We start from the raw sequence: 22,873 nt of genomic DNA, 5'->3' as shown, positions 1-22,873 counted from the left end.
GTTTTTAAATGAAAGTAAATACATACCTCTTCAGCCTCACTAAAATTGCCCATGGCAGCTTTGGCTTGGGCGTAGTTGAAATTAAAAGTGTCATCGTTGTAGAAGTAACTCTGGAAAATAAGCCACACGGGCAAAGCCCAAATAAATAAAACAAGAAAACCTCCTCCCATGGTATAATAACATTAAGAATATCCCCCCCCCCAAAATCTGAGTCAGACTATATCAAGACAATGGGAAGGAAAAAGAAAAACCCACATTATGAACATACGGCATTTATAAACAGTGGGTAGAAAATTATGGACTGGCTTTCCAACCTACATTCGTGACTACAAACACAGCTGGAACATTCCACAGTATTAACCATGAGCGAACTGGAGAATGCTCCAAGCTCAAAATTGCAGTGGCAGCTTTTGTGGGTATAATTTTCACTTCGGGCATGTGAAGTCATGCTGTGCTGCCATGGTCTCTTTCACCTCCCAAGCACTTATTTCACCACTAGGGTGGTAAACAAGCAGTTGACTCCCTAATGGCTTAAGGAGATGAACAGTTTACTTTTCCAAGACTTCTCAAGGTTCAACAATAGATCCTGTGGATCTGGTTATGTGACAGATGCTAGTCTGACACACTGGATCACACGATGGAGGTGGAGCTGCAGCACCAGGCTGCAGCCAGGCAGTCAGCCAAGCACCGTGTAATAGGACTTCCTTAAGCTCAAGCCCTTCTTACAGGCACCCTTCTCTCTATCTGAAGTGCAACACCAAGTTTTTTCTCTCTCATAATGTTAGACTGGACACACCTGGTTAATGACAGATCAGGTTGCTCTATCTGTGTCTTTTCTGAAAAGCTGCATGGGCCAAAGCAGGAAATATAACTCTACGTACAGGTTAGCCTGATGTGTGGGTTTGACCCAAATAGCTCAGATTTGATCATGGTCAGATGTCCAGATTCAAGTATAACTCAAACATCCAAAAGTCAGCTGACTATGTTCTACATTCAGCACTGTCCCACACTGCTGCACCAGTAGACCTGGTAGAGATAAGGTGGAATACAATACCACAGCTACAAGTGTGGATGGGATTGTCCTTCCTGCTGAAGGACAGTTGCAGTGCTTATGAAAGAGCATGGGAAAAAGCAGGGTCATTTATCCACTACAGTTACTGTAAGAAAAGCCTTCCTGGGTACATAACAGCAATGTGTGTGGAAGAAGGAAAGTTTTTCCGTATACAACACGTAGAAAAGAAACAGAACTTGTGTAGGAAGATCAAACTTTAGTTTTGTTCCCTCATTAAAGAGTGAGGAACAGGTAAAAAGCATAGTTGGGACTGCACAAAAGATATGGGACGCAAGGGGCAAACCCCACCCCCAGTGCTCTCTGTCTTCTTTCATGATGTAGGGACACTTGAGGAACCTCTTCCCTTCCCTGTCACAGGCAGTCAACAAAGCGTACTGATCCAGTCCACCCATATACATCAATCTAGTGCCTTGAGAAGAGAGGTGGGGGGTTGCCACCATTTGCCAGATGTGTAGGTTTCACCTAAATAGTCTATGTTAGGGTCCAAAAGCTGACAAATATAGCAAGGTATGTGAAAGCACAAGGATGAACCAATCGGGTGAATCTTAAGCTCAGTTTGTGAAAACATTTCAGTACCCTTAGGGTGAACTAACTGGTTTCACCATATAAGAATTACAACACTTTACTGTATTCTTCCTCAATGGTAGTTTCGTGTGAATCAGCACAAGACCCAGGATAACCAAAGCTGGTGAGCAAGATGCTAGCTTTACTGCATGAATAGTTCCTTCTGTTCAAATAGCCCGCATTGTATTTTTGAATTGAAACAGAAAAGAAACTGTCAGCAACCAAACTCAAGAACTGTGTCATTCCATCCTAGCTGTATTAGTGCTAGAGACCAGACCTGCTGCAAAAACAAAACCAGTAGAAATGAACTAGTGCTGCTGATAGTGCACCACATCTGGTTTTGTTGGTTTCTTTTTCTTTTTTTTTTTTTTTAAACCACATTATATGTAATGGACCTCACTCTTTTGTGGTCTTCAATTTTTCATCAAACTAACTGTGCTCTGAGCGATGTCCATTTCAATGAGATGCTCAGATACCCAGTTGAACAATGAAGCATTCGTTGTGGCCAGAACTCAGCTGAGCCCGAATTAGCTTGTCTTCTTGTTAATCCTCAGCGTTACAACGTCACCCTCAGGGCAGCTGGCAATACGTTTATTATAAGGTGTCCTTTGAGACGTTTTCATGCCTAAAGCAGTTTTAATCAATCATGGATGAAGGTGGTGTTTCCTGAGAGAATATCATGCAAACAATCTTCACAGAGTGCACAGCTCCACTTAAAGAGCTGCAGAGATTCTACTGAAGTTTATTCCTGTGAATGAAACACGAAGGTGACTGTAAAGCCACCTAAACCTTGCCTATAACATGGTACAGGAAGAATTATTTGCATCCCTGTGACCTGAAGAGAAAGGGAATAACCTAAGTAAATCTGAGGAGTAGCAAGTCTCAGCTAAAATATGATGATAATGATCAACTACTTCAAAAAGACCATGCAAGGAAAGTGGCAGTAGGCAAAAAACTTCTGTACTTAGTCACTGCTATTTATCAAATGCATTATGTCTCAGATTACCAGTATTTATGATTCCCTTCAAGAATTTAATAAATACGTATTTTACTTAAGCTTAATCATTTTGCAACTTGCTAGATACAATCTATAAAACCTTTCAAACTCAAAACCTCAACCCTACCTTGAATTATGACAATCAGCTCCATAAACCAATTGTGTTTTGAGAGGGACAAAATGCATTTTCTTAGAAGACATTGTGAGTTTGCTGTAATTCCAGCAAGCTGTATCTTGTTTTCAGCCTCTCCTAATACAAATGGAGGTTTCAAATCTACCTTGTTTATTCTAATCCTAATTTTGTATAATTTTACTTTCTTAACTTTCTTCTATGGCAAATTATATATATCTTCTAAATCTCTTAAGACAATATTTCAATTTCTAATTATTCTCTGAATCACTTTTCTTTCCACATTGGAGGGGGTAGTGGCCAGTATTTCAAATAAGAGTACACCACTGTACAATGAAAGGCATCAATCTTTTTTATATTGAATTTTCTTTACTTAGCTTAATATTTTGTTTCACACTTATAAATACATTCACATTGCAACTGTGAAAACCAAGGGGATATTTAAAAAAATAATATTTTTTGCATAAATATGGCTGAAATTAAAACAGATAATATGGTTATTAATGCCAAAGGCATGTATATGTGGACAAGTCCAGCTTGCAAGCTGAGATCCACATATATATGTGTGATAGTAGTTCTACATACTTTTAGCAAAACAGCTAAGTTTTTAAAACAAAACAAAAAGCAGTCAGATAACCCTTCTGCTCTCCTATGCGCACATAATAAAATCGTTTCTCCCAAATCTGACCAGGAAAGGACGCTCCTTCTTCTAGTTCATAAATACAGCAGGATTGAAGGTGTGAGTACCTGTACCTGTTCGCTGTTCCTGCCTCCCCCGATATTTTTAAACATTAGACCTATTCCTCACGTGTATTTCCCTCTGCATGGGCTCTTAACTAACACCTTACAAAATCACACCAAGTATTCTGTGCTTTTCCTTTTCCCTTCAGATTTTCTTTCCAACTCTTCCTACAAGACTTTCCTTTATGCCTTCACAGATGCAGAATTGTCTCACCTAATCCCCTCCCTGTAGCAATTCTCTGGCCTAATGACTCTGACCTATCCCCTCATAACTCTATTGCCCACTTTCACCCTCTTAATTTTTGTTCAGTGCCTTGTTCCTTTCTGGCTCTTTGCTTTACAAACACTAGGCTTACTTTCCAATATTAATGACTACACCATTTGCCTCCCCAGATGCTACTCTTCTCTCTCTCTCATTTCTAAGCTTTCCCGTATACCTTGGAGGTGGTGAGTAATCACATTAAACTTTAACCTTTTCAGGTTAGAACTAGTTGTTTAAGAACCTTTTAAAAGAAAAGAAAAGAGCTGGGCATTTCTATGGGGTAACTCATTCTATTCTAAGATAAGCATAAGAAATGCACAGGATGAATTCTCCTTTGGAAATTACCATTTGGCCCCGACAGCTATAGACTGAGACCTGATGATCAATTATAACTAGAAATCTGACTTTCAGATGGCTCAATTTAGGCAAAACAAATCTCACTGTTAGTTTCCAGCTCTCCTTTTCTTCAATTACACACACACTCCAGTTTGGGGTGGTGGTGGGGTGTCTCTTCATTCCACTATAGTGGAGCCATTTCAGTGGCTACAGCCACTTGGTATTTCTTCAATGACCTCTTTCCAAACAAAGTTTAAAATCACTACACCTTCATAATTTTTCACCCACCAGCTGCTTTTGGCACCATTACAACCACATTAGGTCTCATCCTCCTTAGAACTTTGTAATTGTGCTCATCTTGTGTATCTTGCTAATAATTTCTTTTTAGATTCTCATTCCTCTTCCTACCAAATACAGAGTTTTTACAACTCTAGTTTAAAATCACTGGAACAAGTCTGCAATCACTTAACTCTATAATCACACTTCAGCCTCTCTCTTTTTCTTCACATCTGATTTATAACTGGACATCTGCAAATTATATCCATTTTATCCACTGAATATTGGCGATCTGGGTAATGCTGCATTATGATAATGGCAAACTCCTCTTACTTTGAAAAATGCAACGTTGCCTGCAGGGTATGGCTCAGGTTAGTTCTGCAAAAATAATATTCTTAGCTTACTGCTTTGAATACTGCCCTATCTTAGCCCTTCACTGAGTGCTTTCCCTGTAAAATACAAGCATTATTACTTTCAGAGTCCCTCAGTCTTACTTTTCTTACACACTCTCATTCTTTAAAACGTTGTCCCCGATTATTAACCAGTGACAATAATCTCCATTGCTCATTTGATAAGTCTTAAGAAAACATGTGGGTTTTTTCCTGCATGCTGTCCGCCCCACAAATATCCACAATTTTTTTCATTGTCTTCCTTTAATTATCATCTTCCTTACGTTCTGTAATGCCACCAGGAAGCCTGATACTGGTTAAATTGCAAGTGCGATAAGACCATCATGCCCACCATGCTGCATGATGTTCTCTTATAAACTGCTTCTTTACATTTTGATCCCTTTCCTGTATTGACCACTTATGTTCCACTGTTGTTCCTTTGTTTTGTTGTTATTGTTGTGTTTCTGTACCTTTTTATGTTTACAGTGTCTCACACAGAGTACAGTCTCATTCCATAAATAGTGATTCCATGTATTAGAGTACTACCAATACTAAATAATAATACTAACCTTGACTGAGTTGAGATAAATCAGGACATTACCAAACTGTCTGAGAAGAAAGAAGCAGGAGGACATACACTGTCTCCCTGGAATGGTATCTAAAATTCAAAAGAGAAATGCAGATTGTATAAATTTAAATAGTATAAATCATACAATTTAAAAATCACTTGGTAATGGAAGTTACTGCCAAGATTGCTGGCAACTATGAAAGCAACTAACTTCTAAAAATAGTGTAACTTGCCTTTTCAGGCAAAGAACCATACTAGAGGTTAGAAAAACTATTAGATCATCTTGTCAACTTTCTCTATAGCACACAATAACTATTGCAAGACTGTATTCAACAGCAAATTCTACAGAGACAAATTCTTTAAGTAACAAGCCTTTTCCATGACACAATTTACGTAGCATAATTTTACCATGAATTAGTCCTACTCTTAGGAAACGACACTTGATACAAAACCTGTGCTTTGTTATTCTAATCTCGTTAGCCTTTTTTCTTTAAAGTTATGCTTTTCAGTTATCCTAGAAAAAGAAGCTCTACGTATTTTAATTTTCGTTCCAGTAGGAGAGTAAAATTGATACTCTAAAAATACTGTTATTAAAAAAAATACACACTCAGGAAAAGCACTCAGTGATAAAATACAATATGAAAATTAATTTCCATGCATTTGGGATTACCACATTGCTCACAAGTGGTAAAGCCATAAATAAGTTAGGCATATCAGTTCAGATGAGTGTTAGTAAACTTTGCTGTCCTCATACTATGCTGCCATCTACTCTGAAGTTGAAAGTTGTGTTACTGAAAAACTATTTCAAAGCTTTTTTAGAGATTCTGAAGTAAGCCTACTAGGACTAATTTTTGTTAGACCCAACTAGCAGAGATTGGTCAGAGATGGACAAAGCCAAGTAGCAGCTGGGAAGGCATAAACGCAAGCGATGTCAAATCACTACTATTTGACTACGTCAAGTGATTGTTAGAGAGCATGCTGCTCTGTGCAGTGGTAATGTGACAGAAGACAAGATCCTAAGGCTACCAACAGCCCTGAAGTAATCTGCTCCTGCAGGTTAGTTACCATCATTCCATCCACACTAGAAAATGAAAAATCTTTTCTGTATATAGTAATTTCATGTATCTGAAGACCAATATTTTGACTCAGTTTTGTATAAACAGCACAAAATATAGCATTGTGCTGGAAAATTGTACATTCTCCTTTAAATAAGGTAGGGTAGTAATTATTCCTCAAAAGCACTACATAAGATCTCAAAATATATTTCAAAGGAAAGCAGAATATTCTCATTTCTTATCTTTTAGCACGAGGAGATACTAAGCTTGGATGTCCTGTCATTTCCATATAGAGACAATCGATCCTTGTCTATGTCTGAACCCCATCATTCAGTTCTCCAACTTAAGAAAATTATTTGGGTAATTATGATGTCTTCACTTAGGAGCAGAAACAGGCCTGTATATTTATCTGTCCTTTTTTACATGCAGGCATACTTATCATGACACATATATGCCTTGAAATGACAATAACAGAAACAATTTTCCTCAGTGTTCCTCCGCTATATTTTTGTTGTAATGAGAATGCAGGTACCTCAAAAGTGCTCCTTTTCTCTCACATCCATAAAGTTCATAAACTTACAGCAATATATTTTAGACAAAATTAAAAAAAAAAGCAAATAAACATGCAAAGACTTAAAACTGAGAATATATTTTCAGTAAAAATGAATGCCAGTAACAAAATATTAGAACCACACTTTTCTTTTTCCGTATATGATTGGAGAGTTTAAATTTCAGTATTTATTCTTATGTCCACATTTTGGCAGAAAATTTTGTTATTCAAGCATACCATCCTCCATATACTTTTAGTGACGGATTTTATTAAAAAAGCAAACAAGTAAAACATCTGTAAATCTCATACAATTCCGCAATGAATACTACTAGTGACAGTTCTAATTCATCCCATGTGACTCATGCAGTAAGAGGAAAAAGTTCTCATTTTGAAAAATTACTTAGGGTGACCTAAGAATACCTCAAATAAAAGACTGTACAAAGTCCAGAAGAAATGTTTCATTCCTCCCACCCAACACCAGATATGCCTAACTTGGTCCTAAAAGACAATCACTGCAAATGAAATGGGTACTTTTCTACATTATGCTTCCACTGTTTTAAGAACTATGTTAAGCACCAGAAACACTGCATTTAATGGAAATGTTCATGTTAATTTACTTTCACTAATGTTCCTCTTGCCCCATTTCCTCTTTAACCTGTCTCAGAAATTTGATGTGTTCAACTTTTCACCCAGTTGAGACCCTTGGAGAAGAGCATGAGAATTAACTATAGAAATCTAGTGCTCCTATTTCTTTTGTTTTTTTTTGTTTTGGGTGTCCTGACTCCTCTTGAAGTACATAACTTCCAACATGAGATGAAATGTGTACATGTACTGTCACTTTAACTTTGTTTGCTCTATGTTTCTTGAACCTCCAAGTCAGAGATCTAATTAAAAATAGCGGAGGGCTTAACTGATGACTCCAAACAACTTTACAAATACACGACACTGTATTCTTCCTAAACTGTCTGTTGCTGCTTTTTATTTAATGCAGTCAAAGGATTTCTACAATTAACAAGAGCAAGTCAGAAAGATAGGACCCTGTTTTGAAAAAATATTCCACACCTTCATTATAATCTGTTAATTTTTGATAATCCACACTAAAATAAGGAGCCTTGTAGGCTCAGTTGTGAGCAAAGACACAGCATAGGATTTCCTCACTCTAGTGAGGACAACCTATTTTTGTATTATAAATCTGCAAAGCAGCTAAGTAACTTGATAAAGATCTTAAACAGACAGTCTAGTGGTACTAGCTCCTTGCAAGGATTGACACAGTGGGAAATGCTGAAGCATGACTTACATCCTTGAACAGCATGGCTGGCTACTTAGCAAAAGCCCAAGTATACGAACAGCATGAATTCTGTTCTCCATTCTAAATCCATAAAAAACAGAGGCAGCAAATCAAAAATCAAATATACAATATAGTGGCTAATATGCTAAATTACATCAGAACATAAAAAATGATCATATTGGATCCAAAGTCTATCTGGTTCAGAAGCCTGCTGAGTAAGAATATACAGCTATAGAAAGAATATATTCTGATTTCACATATAATAGATGCTGTGATATGTAATGCTGCTTCCTTTGAAGTTTCTCCCAGCTTCCAACAATCTGCACTGAGGACTTCCTAATCATCACTGAAAAAATTTGTGTTAAACAGCCAACGGACTTTTCTTCTCCGAATGTCTTCATACCTTCTGGTTCTCACAAGACTCTATATCAAATAAGTTGTGTTATGTTAAAAAGTAACTTGTGCTGTTTGTTTTAATTGCTTTGCTTGATGATTTAATTCAATGCTCCTTGGTTTTTGTATGGTATGGTAACTAACTCTTCTCTATTCCTCTTCTTGTCATTTATGATGTTCTGTATCGCAACCATAACCAAACTAAGTCATCATTTTCCAGGCCATGTATCCTCCTTTATTTAATCTCTCCTTGTTCAAGAAGCTATCCCCTTTCTCTGATCATCCTTGCTGTCTTTATTGTACGCTTTCTTGTTCTACCAATTTTTTTTGAAGTGTAAGAATGAGAACTGCAGACAATATTCAAGAAAGGGAACCACATCTGTATACAATGACACAGTAATTATTTTTGTTTTGTTCTCTCTTTCCTCATCAATTCCTAAGATTCTCTTCAACTTTTCTGATAATTTTGCAAATATAGTTTAAGTTTTTTTTTTTCCCCGTAAGTACTACTATGCATTTATCAAAGCTAAATTTAATTTGCATATTATTACCTAGCCTCATATATTCTTCTACAGCTTTCATCATTGTGGAAGCTTTCATTTTTCCTACTATGGGTAATTTTGTACCATTGGCAAACCCAGTCATGTCATTATTTGTCTCCTGTAGCTCATTAATTATGAATACAGGCCCTTTCTTTAAAGAAACAAAAGGTTCTTTCAAGTGTTCAAATCAGGTGCATTTTATCCTTTTCACTGCTACTTCACTGAGAATTTTCTGTTAGAAATGAGAAAGGTTATTATGTAGCTTCCCTCCTTGAAATTAGTACTGTGGAAATTTTTGAGGTATTCGCTAACACATGGATTTTGAGTTTGATTATACTGAGATCACTGTAACAGAATTGGATTTTCATAATAAAATTTTAAATCAGATTCTTTGTAATCTCTGTATTGGTCTAGAGTAACCTGTTCACTTGTGTGTTCTCTAAGAAAACTTAGCATTTAAAAATTCATTCTCTATATCATGGTATCTTGTTGCATTTACTAGGTCAATATGGGCAGAATAGAAGTCTCCAACTGTTATTTAATTATCTGTCTATATAAAATCTCTAACCTCTTTAATATGCCAGTCACTGTTCCCATCCAGGCTGGTTGGTGAATAATTTAGCCTCAACACGATGAATCTCCTATTTGAGCATGTAATGTAAAACAATTTTATGTTACTCACTGATAAAGAAAAGATACTTATTTTGAGAGAAGGTTTCTACAATGTTTAGAACCATTTCTCCAATGGCATCTTCTATTTAGTAATATCCCATTGTAAATTAAATAGGAACTATATCCTACATGTTACCTTCCTCCTATTGCATTTAAAAAGTTGTTTGAGGTTTATAGCTTCCTCTTCTAAAATCAGGTGTTCCACATTATTCATGTTCTTGTAAAACATCTAACATTTGTACAAAACCACTTACATATTTGGTCTTCGTGTGTTTGCTTTTTGTTATGTCCTATCTAAATTGAACTGTTTGCCTCTTCTATTTCCTATTTACAGTTTGTTGACCTCCACCTGTCCTTCATTTGAGGATACAAAAAACCCCTCATGCTATTTCACCTTTAAAGGAGTTACCTTGAACTATGTGCTCTTCTGTATGTCAGCTTTCTCCCATAACTTTTTAAAATATGACAAAGCAATTTTTACATGGAAGTACCAACAGTGTAAGATGCTTGCAGTACTAATGTTTCCATTTACCTTTAGTTGGAACCAGTCCTTCCCATAAGCTCATTTTTTTTTCAATTAACACACCTTCTTAGTTGGATCTCATTTGTGTTCTCTTCCTGCCCCTCCCCCCCCCTTAAGTCTCAGCCTCTCTATCCTGTCTTGTGTATGGATTTAAAAATATTTCACTGTAAAATTCAGACTTTTAGCTTCCTAACAATTCCAGGTTTGGTTTTGGGCTATATCTTCACTGCATATCTTTTCAGAATATCTTTTCTCATATTATCTCTGTATTATTTTTATCCATGTGCATAACGGTCACTGCATGATTGTTATGAGCATTAAGAGGTCCACCACCATTGTATCAATCACCCTGTGACTTTACTGGTATCATAAACTCAGTTAGCTATGCCCACTAACTGAGTCCTCCACTACTACAGTTCATATTGCTTCTTTCTGTTTGCTGGGATCTTGACTCCAATGGGATAGCCTCAATGCGAGAGGAATGTGTTAGGGAAGGCTCATCGATCGAACCACTTCAGCCTTCCAACATGAAGCTCTCTGCTGCACGATCTCAACAGTACAAGGGCTGCAAGGGGAAGAGAATGGCTCAACACTATTGCTGAAAGTTTTAGCAGTGCTGTCACTCTGTCTCTTGAGCTCCTTCTCTTTAGTCACCATGGTCACAGGAGACAGCATTCTGTCTCTGAGGACCATGAGCTGTCTGCACCATAAACTACTGGCTTTTTTGATTTAGGATTTTTCGTTTTATTTTGGCAAGGGGAAGGGAAGACAAGGTCTTGTTTTGGTCTTTTATTGAGTAAGTAAAAGTAAATACTGAAAATATATTGATTTTTTTGTTGGGTTTTATCATGTGGGGGTTTTTTTGATTCAACCAAGGAGTTAGTCCCAGAGTCTCCATTTCTCTCTGTAGCCAAACTCCTCCTTATGTTTTTATCACCCTCAGTTCCAGGGCACACTCTGTGCTAAAACTCTACTCAACTGGCTTTCATCAGCAGCCCTAGATTTGTACTTGTGAGTATCTGTACCTGTGGGGTATCAGCCATACACTTCACCCAATTAGGATGTTGTCTTCTGTTTCTATAACAGGGATTATTAGTCAGAGGCAAGCTGCCACAGTGAAGACTAGCAGTTTGCAGTATAGCCTCTTTTCCAGCCAAATCCATATAGTAAGGTTTGGAATTAATTGAGCCTTCAAATTTAAACTTGCAAATTTGTTTTAGACTATAAATTAGACTTTCTGTTACTCATCCTATAGCAACAAAATGCCTAGCGATAGTCGTGCTAACAGTCAGCAGTTAGACAAAGATATGATGGTATATACTTGGATATTGTAAGAAGGATTACATAATGGAAAAAGAACATTTCAAACATACCACATTCACTGGCTGATTCACCCACCAACTGGAAGAACTGCTGAGCAATTTTCAGATGATCTCTCTGGAAGAGGAAAAAAAAAATCCAACAAGTTCTGGAGTCAATGCTACAATACACAGTGAAAATACATTCTGATGAACAGATGGAGAGCAAATAATAGACAAATCAGGGATGAAGTAAAACTAGAAAAGGCAAATGTGCCACTGTATGTGCCTAGATACACAAGCACACTGTAGAAAGCAAACAGGTTTTCTGGAAGAAGGACAGTGAAGCCAAATTCAGATTGACTTACTGTCAGGACTAGCAACAGAGATTTGCATTTCGCTCATTCTGGACTGAGTGCTGTTCAAAGAAGATTAAAAGACTCAGAGGTCCTGCAATCTCAATGAGAAATGACTGACTCCTTCACTCCATTCCAGTCCCTACAGATCTGTTCACATCCTACTGTGGGAGAAGCTGGAGAACCTCACAGGCTTTCACTCACCGAGCCCATTTCTTGTCCAAGTGCTGCATTTACCACTCCTTTGAGGATGTACTCCTGGAAAAAAAAAAAAAAAAAAAGAAAAAGGTAAAAAGGATCAGAGAAGACAAGGTGAAGATTTCAGGAGAAGCATAAAAGCCTACTTGCACATTATTTTCTTCCTAAATTCAACTCTATCCCAGCTCAGTTTAATCAGTAGCTGGTTACTATGATAGGGCTTCAGCACAGTAGTACAAAGTTACCCCCCCCCAAATTCATTCTACTTGTTAGCTAGTCACTTCTGCTAAATATGTGGGATGCAAAGGTGTAGTGTGTTTTCTGATATGTCTTATGCTAAAAGATGATGCACCGGAACGAACACCATAACATACTATCATGTCGTCTTCACCATCATATGACCAATAATCATGTGCAATATTGTTGTATTAATAGGTCCCACTTCAAGTATGCATATTGGTTAACTGTAACCACTACCATCCTTGCTCCAAAATGCATAGTATTTCTCATCAGGCCAAAACATAAAGAGGTTTGGGCTCTGTGGTCATGTTACTCTATTGAAATTAGGAATAGGAGTAAAGTACCTTGTAATTTCTACTATGAGATACAACTATAGTTTAATTCTTCTTTGAGCAAGATTTTCTCAGCATGTAACAGATTCATTTGTCTTATTCAAATCTTACAATTAAGAGTTATAGCTCTAAACCTGTTGAAGTAGATACTCCTAATAAACCTGGACAGCCTTGTCACACACGTAAACAAGGAAAGAGAGAGAAACATTTACATAGGCCAAAAACCAATCTGAGAGTACTAGTCAGTATGGCAAGTAATCATTTTAGCATACCAACACTCTTACAGATGCCAAATTATTAACCTATAGACGTCATGACAAAGAAGAAATTTGAGAAGAACTGAAGGTGGATATACAAGTAGTTTTGCAAGTCTTAGCAGGGAGTTCCTTCCAAATGTGAGCGACAAAATGAAAAAAAAGCACAAGGATACTCATTTCAAAATGTGATCAAGAATGATATTATGTTATTTATATTAGGCACATATACAAGGAAAACGGAGGCTAAAGGACCAATCACTGTAGAAAACTGTTCAAGTAAGTCCTGCTATACTGAAAAATGCAAGAAGTGAAAAGCAACAGCAGAAGATACTCCTCAGCACAGAGTCACCAGATCTGTGTTCTTGAGGTTTTCCTTTTTCCTCTCTTCATCTAATCCTCACACAGACTCATGAAATGTCCCTTTCATGCTCAGCTATGTGACCTTTGGAAAATAAACTGCAAAGAGGAATAAATCAGAGACTAAAGATGTTGGAACAGCCACAAAAGAAAATTACAGTAGCAGCCAAGGGACACTGCGGTTTTCACTCACTGCAGCCAAAGTGAGATGGAATTAGAAAAGACCTATTATTTAAACTGTTTAATCTAATCTACCTCATTTTTATTTAAATGGCTTCAGGACAAACCACACGAGCATCTGAGCTACTAGATCTGCAGGATGGTAACCGTCACCAGGGCAGAACTGACAAGTAGCTGTAGTTGGAAGAGGGCTTTTATCTATGCACTAATGGTCAGCCTGCACAAAACAGAGCTATATTCTTATTGACCCCAGATGGTATGGCAATAAACATGCTAAGTACTCATATATGCTCATATATAATACTTTATGCACATTAAGTCTATTGTTGATAAAAAGATGGAAAAAACAAGAATTTTAAAAGTGAGAATGGGGCAAGCTGTCCTCAGGGTACTAGTTTTGTATGTGGCAGATTTCATACCAACTTATAACCTCTGCCTTTATGTACCATGACATCAGTTTCCAATTACCTGTGGAGCTGTAGGTTCCAGGTCCTTAATCAGGTTATAAGCCTCCTGCACATCATCTGAAATACCAGAGGTTAGAATGCATGACAATCCATAGCACACTGTATTACAACAAATCACTCATCCTCTACAACATTCCCCAATAGTCACAGACTAAGAAATAAAGCACTTAGACAGGAGGAGAAAGGTAACTATAAATCATTGTGAGTTTATATCACAATGGTGATGGTTTTCTAGAACTTAAATAACAAACATGGAGTGAGTAATAGCTTCTTTATTACTAGAATTTTCCTAGTAGAGATGACTTGGCCCCCTTGTTCATAATCCAGTGGCTGCCTTCTCAACAGTACAAGGTCAAGAGAATAAATCCATCATCTTCCTGTCTTTTCTCATATTTATTTACCCCTCAAGGAGGACAGGGTAACATGATTCTGAAGGGAAACTTTATCTTTTCCTTATCAATATTTCAAAATCTGTCCAGCAGCTCGTACCTGATCCTAATTCTAACAAGCATGAAGCATTACTGGTATTAAAGTTTAAATGTAAAGTTTGAATTCAATAAATAACTTCCTTCCCACTGAAGAAATAAGTAAGCTGAAAAGATCCTAACCTTCACCTAAATCAAAAAAGATGTTGGCACTATGGTCTGCTTAGTAACCCAACCTAGTGAATATGCCCTTTTTAATGGCAAAATTTTGTTAATACAGCATTATACCAGCTGCCTATAATAACAAGCCTTATCAAACAAAACTTTTTTTTGCTAGTACATACCATCCATACACTGTGGGGACAGTACTCCAGGGTGACTTAAGGCAATATACATTGGAGCCCTCTTTTTTTCCTTCCCATTCCCTTTAGGAGTCATGTAGTAAGCCAGCACAAGGTACTACACTAGCCAAAAATTATCGCTTACTCTTTTTTTTTTTTTTTTTTTTTAAATAGAAATAGGGTTTCTGTTATTTTTTGCAAACTCAGCTCACTAACAACCAACACCAAAAAAAAAAAAAAATGACAGCAGCCCTTATTTTCATCAGTGTAGGCCATCAACACAGAACTATGCACTTCAGGCTCCAACAGAAGTCTCTAGCAAATCTCACTGGAGCATATTATGACTGGATACCTGGCCCCAAACCCTACTAAGAGTCACCTTAAGGAGCTGAAAAACATAGGATGCACGTTTGTGCTTCAGTTACTCCAGTTCAGAGCATGTCTTAACACAAGCCTACCTTTATTGGAGACCTTGTAGGTTTTGGAGAGACAGCTGTAGTCATCAGAAGTAATGATTTCTCACATTCTTAACTGATGCTGCTACACTACCAAGACTTTAAAACAGGAAGGAGGTTTTAATCCTAATTCCCCTTGGGCTCCTTTGCCAGTATGCAAGTCATATGTCTACCACAGTGAAGAACAGAACCTAACTAATGAAAATTACTGCAAGGTTGACAGCAAATGAATAAACAAGACTCATATTTAAGTGATGCAGAAGACTTACTTTGCTTCTGTGTAAGTAGAAGTTAATTTGAAACGTATATTATTATTAAGAATATTATTGGGCAAGAAAATTGGTAATAATACCAGTGTTACCTATAGTGATATAGGCAACTATAATACTGGACAGAAAGATGGCTGGGAACAGCAGCCATAGATTTATCAATTCCAAAGTGTACTGACTAAGCCAATGTATGACTGGTTGTATGGATAAAGGGATAGTAGTGGATGGTGTATACCTTGGCTTTAGCAAGGTCTTTGACATGGTCTCATACCTTTGTCATAGCCAAACTTGAGAGATAGGACTGGCTAAGTAAGATGATAAAGGAATGGAAAACTGTCTGGACTGCCAAAGGATGGTGATCGGTTGTACAAAGTCCAACTGGTGGCTCATTACTAATCGAATCCCTGAGGGATTGATACTGTTGATTGTCTTATATTAATGACCTAGATGACAGGATAGAGGGTAGTCTCAGCAAGTTTGCAGATGATAAGAGACTGGGGAGAAAGCTCGCAATTATTGAGAAGCTCAACAGGCTGAAAAAATGGGCTGAAAGAAATCTCATGAAGTTCAATGGACGCAAAATGCAAGTCCTGCATCCTGCTTGGTTTGAAACAACCCTAAGCAACAAGACAGGCGGGGGGCTGATGGGCTAAAAGACAATCTGGAGATCCTGACAGACAATGCACCCTTGCAGCAACTCAGGCCAACTGCACACTGGATTGTATTAGCAAGAATGTAACCATTAGCGCAAGGGAAGGGTTTCTTCTCTATTTGGGACTTGTGAGTTTGCACCTGGAGTACTGTGTCCGATTTGGGGATTCCTCCATCGAGACAGACATTGAAATATTGGAGTGAGCCCACCTGAGGGCGCCCAAGGCAGGTAAGGGGCTGAGGAGAGATTGTGAACTGCATTTGCTTAGCTTTCAGAGAAGGCTCAAGGGACATCTTATTGCTATCTAGAACTAACTAATGGGAGGGTACACATAAGATGGAGAGAGTCCATAGGTAGAGATGAAAGGCAGTGGACACAAGGTGGAGCAGAGGAAGTTCTGACTAGATGCTTGTCTGGACAAGACTCTAAGCAACCTGATCTAATTGGACCTGCCTTGAATAAAATGTGCTAGAGATCTCCAGAGGACCCTTCTCACTAATAATCTGATTCTGTTATTTACCTAGAACTCTATAAATTGATACAATATAAGGCAGGTGATAATGTACTGTTAATAATATATAATTGTCACCATTTGAATTTACTTTTACATTTACCTAATTTACAGCCATGATGAGATTTAAATAACCTCATATGAAATATAAATAAGCTTATTGTCATTCTCTAGTATCAAATAAAACAAAATAGGTAGAGAATTGCCATTTTGTGAAGACTGTGATAACTGCAGATTAGCAAAGTCAGATTAATTAGATTTTTATTGCACAGTATTAGCTGCAATAAGAATTTCTGTAACTGCCAGTAGTCATTAGTAGTGAGATTTTCTAAAATTTGACAGAGTCTCAGCTGAACTGAAATGATGAGGCAGCACATGCAGACAAAAGAAGCAGTCTTGGATACAACTGAGCACCAGAGAACCAACTACAAAGATTAAGTCTCACTAACCTTGTTGGTTACAAATCATAAAGATGTTACTTAGAATGAGTACCTGAAATTCCAAATCAATCACACTATAAAAACCTCAAAGAGCTTTGTCAATGTACTATGGTTATGTATGTTCAGATTCTCTGATGAACTTATTGGGATGCAAAGAATATAAAGTTGGTATGACTTACTTCTGCCAGCAGAATACATCTCGTTATTTCCTGGTAAGTTTTCAACATTTTGGAAAAAAAAAATCGCAGGCATGGACTTTATTTATTTAAAAACTAAGAAAAGACATTTTTCTGCTTTCAGATGCTCTGATCATTTAAACACCGTGACAAAATACAAGGCTTACAAGAAAGCAGTAGATGGAAAAGCGATCATCATGTCACCTTATATTAGATGACTGCAGTTAACACCTATTCATCACTCAGCCAGTTAACCCACTGTTGAATAAAGGAACACAATGGGAGAATAGGAACGGCACTGAAACTAAACTCAGATAAAATTCAAAGGAGTCAGCCAACTAAGGAGAGAAACAAGTAGAAAAATCCTTTCCAACCGATTCTGGCTACCTACCTGCATTCTTTAAGAGTTGTAAAGTACATTTGGAGTTAAATGTCTTGTTCTCAAACTGCAGCCTTATTCACAGCCACTTTGGCTCATACTCTGTGTGTGCTGTATTTACAGAAATAGTCATCCTTGCCTTCATAGGACATATGCCTACCATTCTCACACGTTCAGGCAGAGAGGTCCTCTCACTATAAACATATGAACACCACCACCCCCAAAGCCATCTCCCGCAACCCAAGGAACCCAAGGAACCTACTCTGCTGAAGTAGATTTATTTGACAGCACACAATTAAAGCCCTTCTCTGCAAGCCATGGAAGTCTTACATCACTATTTTCCAGAGGAACAGAAAATGAAATAAATTACATTTTACTGCAAAGAAAAAAAAAAAAAAAGCATTTCATGGAATAGTCAGTGGAGATCAGATGAATGAAAGTCATCCCTAAAGCTATGAAAGAGATGGAGGAAGGTGTATTTACCTTGCCGGAGATAGTAAATCACAAGATTCAGTCTTGCCTCGGGAATAACATCAACCAGAGGAGGCAGGACCTGCAAAGCCCCTTCTCCTCCTCGGAACACCACCTGGACAGAAAAACAGCCTATTGATAACTATGTATTAAAATCTTATCTTATGATCTCTTAATTCAAGGAAATTAATCCTTAGATTCCTATATTAGTAGGAAAAGGTCAGTGGTACTGGTATTAGCATAATCCCTTCTTTAATATAACTATAGAATTACAACTTATGACAATCTTTATTCTGAAGAATATAAAATATTTAATCCATCAGTAAAGATTAACTTATTTCAGCTTTTAGCAGCTAAAACCAGTGATACATTATACATCAAAGATTTTAAAAAATAATATGGTCTCACAAGAGTGAGGGGAATACATAGTTACAATTTGCTTATTCATGTGAAAAAAAATAGGCTAACAACTCTATATTTATTTAGAATGCCGCAAGATCCTAAAATGATCAGGAGCAGTCGATTCTTTATACTTCAGTTTCACATGACAGTTCCTCCAACAAAATCTAACATTCAATACACCACTAACAAAAAGACCAACATTCAAGATAAAGAATGTTAACTTACAAAAGTCCAATTTGAAAGCAGTTAACTCTTGGGGAAGAAAGTGTTAGCTTGTTGTGACTGCTCTTGAAAAACGACAAAGCAAGCAACTGCCCATTGTGAAATAAATCTACTGTTACGGTTTGTTTAGCAAAGTAGTATCACCACTGCAGGTGATTAGAGACTCGTTTACTGCAGAACACACAAGTATTTTGGTTTTTATCAGAATCTTTTTCCCTATGGACTCCTTGTTTAGTACTTTTTGGATGAAGACTGTTTTCTTAATTCCACACCCGTTTCTGTTATACTAAATAAGAGTTCAGGGTCATGCATTCTGACTTGTTTCTACAGTGTCCTTATTGACTGGGCTCCACAAAATATCTTGCAAAGGTATTCTCACAGGACATTAATTATTTTGATATGCCTTCAGGGGTAAAAACAACAGGATTATTATGTTTTTGACACAGTCTCAAATTGATAGGGAAAAATTCCAGGAAAAAAATATACTTGATGGAACATCAATTATACAGGTAGGATTTCTGGAATGGGATTCATATGGCAGCAGAGATTCAATTGGATCTACAATTCCCAAAATATTCAATTTTATGAATCATCAAGCAAAGCTCTACAAATGCCTGCAGTTCATATTAAATCTGAGAAATACATTACTCACCAGATTATGCTTAATGAGTTCCTTACCAAACTCAAAAGACGATGAGGCACTCTCCGTCAAGTTCTTGAGCTCTGCCTGGAATTACGTACATTGCAGAATTTTAACACGAAAACGGAAGAGCACACAAACTTAAATGTAGCTTCATATGAGCCCAAAAGCTGATAGAAAGACATCACCAGCAGTGCTGTCACTGGAAGATATTTGCCCTCCCACTTCTTTGTGATGGATAATACATATAGACACAAGGTCAAAAGTGGACTGGGAAAACTGTAAGACCACTGTGTACACCTGTAAACAGATGGTTTAATACCAGGGAAACTAAAATAGGTGACATTCTTAAGAGAAGGACACAATGACAAGATAAAGGACTTTATCAACAGTACTGATTAAGACAGATAACAAGGAAAAGAAACCTGTATGGAATCTTGAACTAAAATAAAGGTGAACTGAAGGGCTGTCCAATAGATACCTCAGCAGCCTTCCCATTGTAAAGTCGGAAATGGTTACAAGCCTTAAGGTTAAGAGCAATGGTGCTGTCAGGAACTTGCTGAAGATAAACAGCTAGCACTTCCTGTGATACATCATAGTAATCCAGTTTGTAATAGCATAGGGCCACATATACATTCAGAGCCAGGTATTCCCTGCAGGAAAGAGGATTAAAGAGAACATTTAAATCCCACCAGATAGTTATACTACAGAACATTAAAATCAGTGATAAAGCTCTCACATGTCTATACATCTTTTACAAGCACATTAAAACGGGGGTTTCTGAGAAATGCTTAGAGCTTTTAGAGTTCTAGTTTGTTAGTTAAGATTGCACAGATCCAGATCCAGGTTCACATTAGTTTTTGGCTAACTTCACACTAGGGAAATGCACAGAGCATGAGCACTGGATTTGGCCTGGCAGAATAGGATTTTCTATCCAATATATTCAAAAACATTTAATATGCACATAAAAATTTCAAAATATTTTCATGGATCTTATTATCTTATACCAAATACAATTATTTCCAAAAATCCTTGCTTTTACAAGCTATCAAGCCAGAAGAACTAGAGACAGAAATAAGGCAGGCATTTGTGGAAACAGTAAGTAAAAGGATAATTGTTTTGAAGGTTACTCGGTTACTCATTTAGCTTTGAGTGATTGCTTCCACAGGACTTGGAAGTTAAAAATCTCTTCCCCAAGCATTACATGACATACTTATATACATCATGATGGACTTCTCCGAAACATTCAAGAGGAGATACTGCCAAAAGATAGCTATGTATTCTGGGACAGCAGTTTCTATTTTACTAAACAATTCTTCCAGCCACTTAAGAATTCCATTTGTTCCTTATTAAGTTCTGAACTAAGAACTTGCAGAATATGATAGGAAAAAGCAGCAACAAGTGTCATAGCAGCATAAGTAGAAATGGAAAGAACTTCAGACTGAAAGGAATGCAAGGAACTCTCTACATAAAAATTAAGAACTGAACCCTTCTTAGAAAGGCTAAGGTGAAGGAGAAGTCGATAACCACAAACAAGGGTCACCAGTCCGGCCATCAGAGGGGAAAAAAGACATAGCAGATACATAACTATAGATAATTTCAGAAGTAGTAAGTAACAAAATAAGAAAAAAAAAAAGAATTAATTACATGAAAATATCACTAAAAGAAAGTAACAGAGACCAGACTTCTTTTTAAACATCCATTTTTCAATAATGCTTTGCAATGAACAAAATTGAAGGGGCTGCAACTTGTGCACATTTTGCAGTGGGAAAGGGACATAGTTATTGGGGAAAATTCCTACTTTCAAGCAACTAAATGGAATTCAAATACTGTCAGTATCAGAAACACTGCAATAAGGTTTATAGTAGAGATCCCCACCGATTATCAAGAAGAATGCGTTTGTAGATATCAATAGCTTCTTGGTAGTGGGACCGCATGTAGTGGATAGATGCCAAGCTAAGTTGATCTTCTGTAATGTCTTGCAGATTCTGGTGAGAGCTCATCAGTTTCTTCTCATCACTGAACTAAAAAGAATGTGACACATTCTCAGAAAAGTTCAGCTAATTAAAATGTTGTTCTCACGGGATTAGTTTTGTCCTTGCTGGCAAACAGCAGGTGATTTGTATTAAACATCTGGAAAAACTCTGTTACTTTAAAGTTAATTTGACCAGCGGAGAAAGCCAAACATTAAAGAGGCAGACCAGTTGAAACTAGATCAATGTGAGGCTAAAACTTAGTACATTTTCCTTTAAAGTGTGATTTAGACATAATTACATGTCACATGCCTTGATGGATAGGAGGGGAAGAGCTGAATTAATTATTTCACAACAGAAGATTTGACTGTTATTATTCGAGCCAGCAGAAATTTTGCTGTTTGTAGATCCAAATCTTATTTCTTGTGGATTGCAGAAAAATGCAAGACTTGCCAACACACAAGCACTAATTTTCACAAGGCTTCTTCACAGCACTAACAAATTCTCTCTCATCAGCCCCTTAAAATTCCAGTTTCTCTTACTACGCAGTTTCTTTTTACATGCTGTACAGCAATGCTTTTAACATGCAAGGATAAAAACAAGGAACAGAGTTAAACATATACGTTATATTTGTATTACAATAGTGAAGTTGAGGGTATTCACCTAATCAGTCTACTCAGATCTCTTACTTATTCCAGTGCTTTGCTTTGCTGGTTCTGCTGATTCAACAGCAATTATGAATTTCTCTTACACACAAATTCTATCTTATGTATTTGTTTTTAATCTATTTGCTCGGTTTACTTCAAATCCTTTCCCCACCCTCTTTGAGTCAGTGACAAAACGATACTCCAGTACAAAGGCAAGAGAAGTTGCTTAACAGAACTAAAGGCAATGGGCTTCATAGTTTCATAAAACCCTTTATTAGTTATTAAAGACTAACTAGGTGAACTAGGAATTATTCAACTTCTCTTTATCACAGACACCTGTAAGTGCCAGTGCCACTACAAAGATATTTTAAGATTTCTCTGTTAAACTTAACAGAGATTTAAGTAAAAAGAATGTGACATCAAAGCTAACATTCAGGACTTATACTTTCACCCAAAACTGAGTCTCTTCAGTAGTACAATAGGAAGGGAAGATAGCTATGTGTAGCACAAGGGAAGATAGCTATGTGTAGCAAGTGAAATAAGCACTTAATTGTTGTTGAAATGAAAGTAAATTTCATGCTATAAACAATATTACTTCTTGGATACTGACTTAGGAGGATCAGTAATAGCATACAGACCATTTTGGTCAAATTGCTAAGTATAAGACAGCTGCAAGTTAGGAAAACTTGGTACACTTCAGAGAAAAATAAAAATAGTGGCTTATGCATTTCTGATTCTATTCAAGTTTCAGGTTCCTTGTCATCAAAAATACCATCGGCTCTTGTTGTATGACTTATGTGAAGTGCATTGGTGAGACTTTCCTTAGA

General features: G+C 37.1%; 1 protein-coding gene across 1 annotated transcript in view; it reads right to left on the bottom strand.

Annotated features, from left to right (window-relative positions):
• IFT56 (intraflagellar transport 56) overlaps positions 1 to 22,873 on the bottom strand; it is a 51,902-nt gene that overhangs the window by 12,715 nt on the left and 16,314 nt on the right. The window contains exons 6-14 of the mRNA XM_082498706.1: positions 21,305 to 21,450; positions 19,908 to 20,079; positions 19,439 to 19,513; positions 18,175 to 18,277; positions 14,045 to 14,100; positions 12,217 to 12,270; positions 11,732 to 11,795; positions 5,337 to 5,425; positions 27 to 110 (exon numbers count right to left, since the gene is read on the bottom strand). Of these exons, the coding sequence (XP_082354832.1) occupies positions 27 to 110; positions 5,337 to 5,425; positions 11,732 to 11,795; positions 12,217 to 12,270; positions 14,045 to 14,100; positions 18,175 to 18,277; positions 19,439 to 19,513; positions 19,908 to 20,079; positions 21,305 to 21,450 (843 nt within the window). The remainder of the gene's footprint in view (positions 1 to 26; positions 111 to 5,336; positions 5,426 to 11,731; positions 11,796 to 12,216; positions 12,271 to 14,044; positions 14,101 to 18,174; positions 18,278 to 19,438; positions 19,514 to 19,907; positions 20,080 to 21,304; positions 21,451 to 22,873) is intronic.

This window comes from Vanellus vanellus (genome assembly GCF_965231255.1).
Source record: "Vanellus vanellus genome assembly, chromosome: 1".
NCBI classification, from domain to species: domain Eukaryota; kingdom Metazoa; phylum Chordata; class Aves; order Charadriiformes; family Charadriidae; genus Vanellus; species Vanellus vanellus.
The sequence above is the reverse complement of the archived record's forward strand: the minus strand, read 5'-3'. Positions and strand labels throughout refer to the sequence as shown.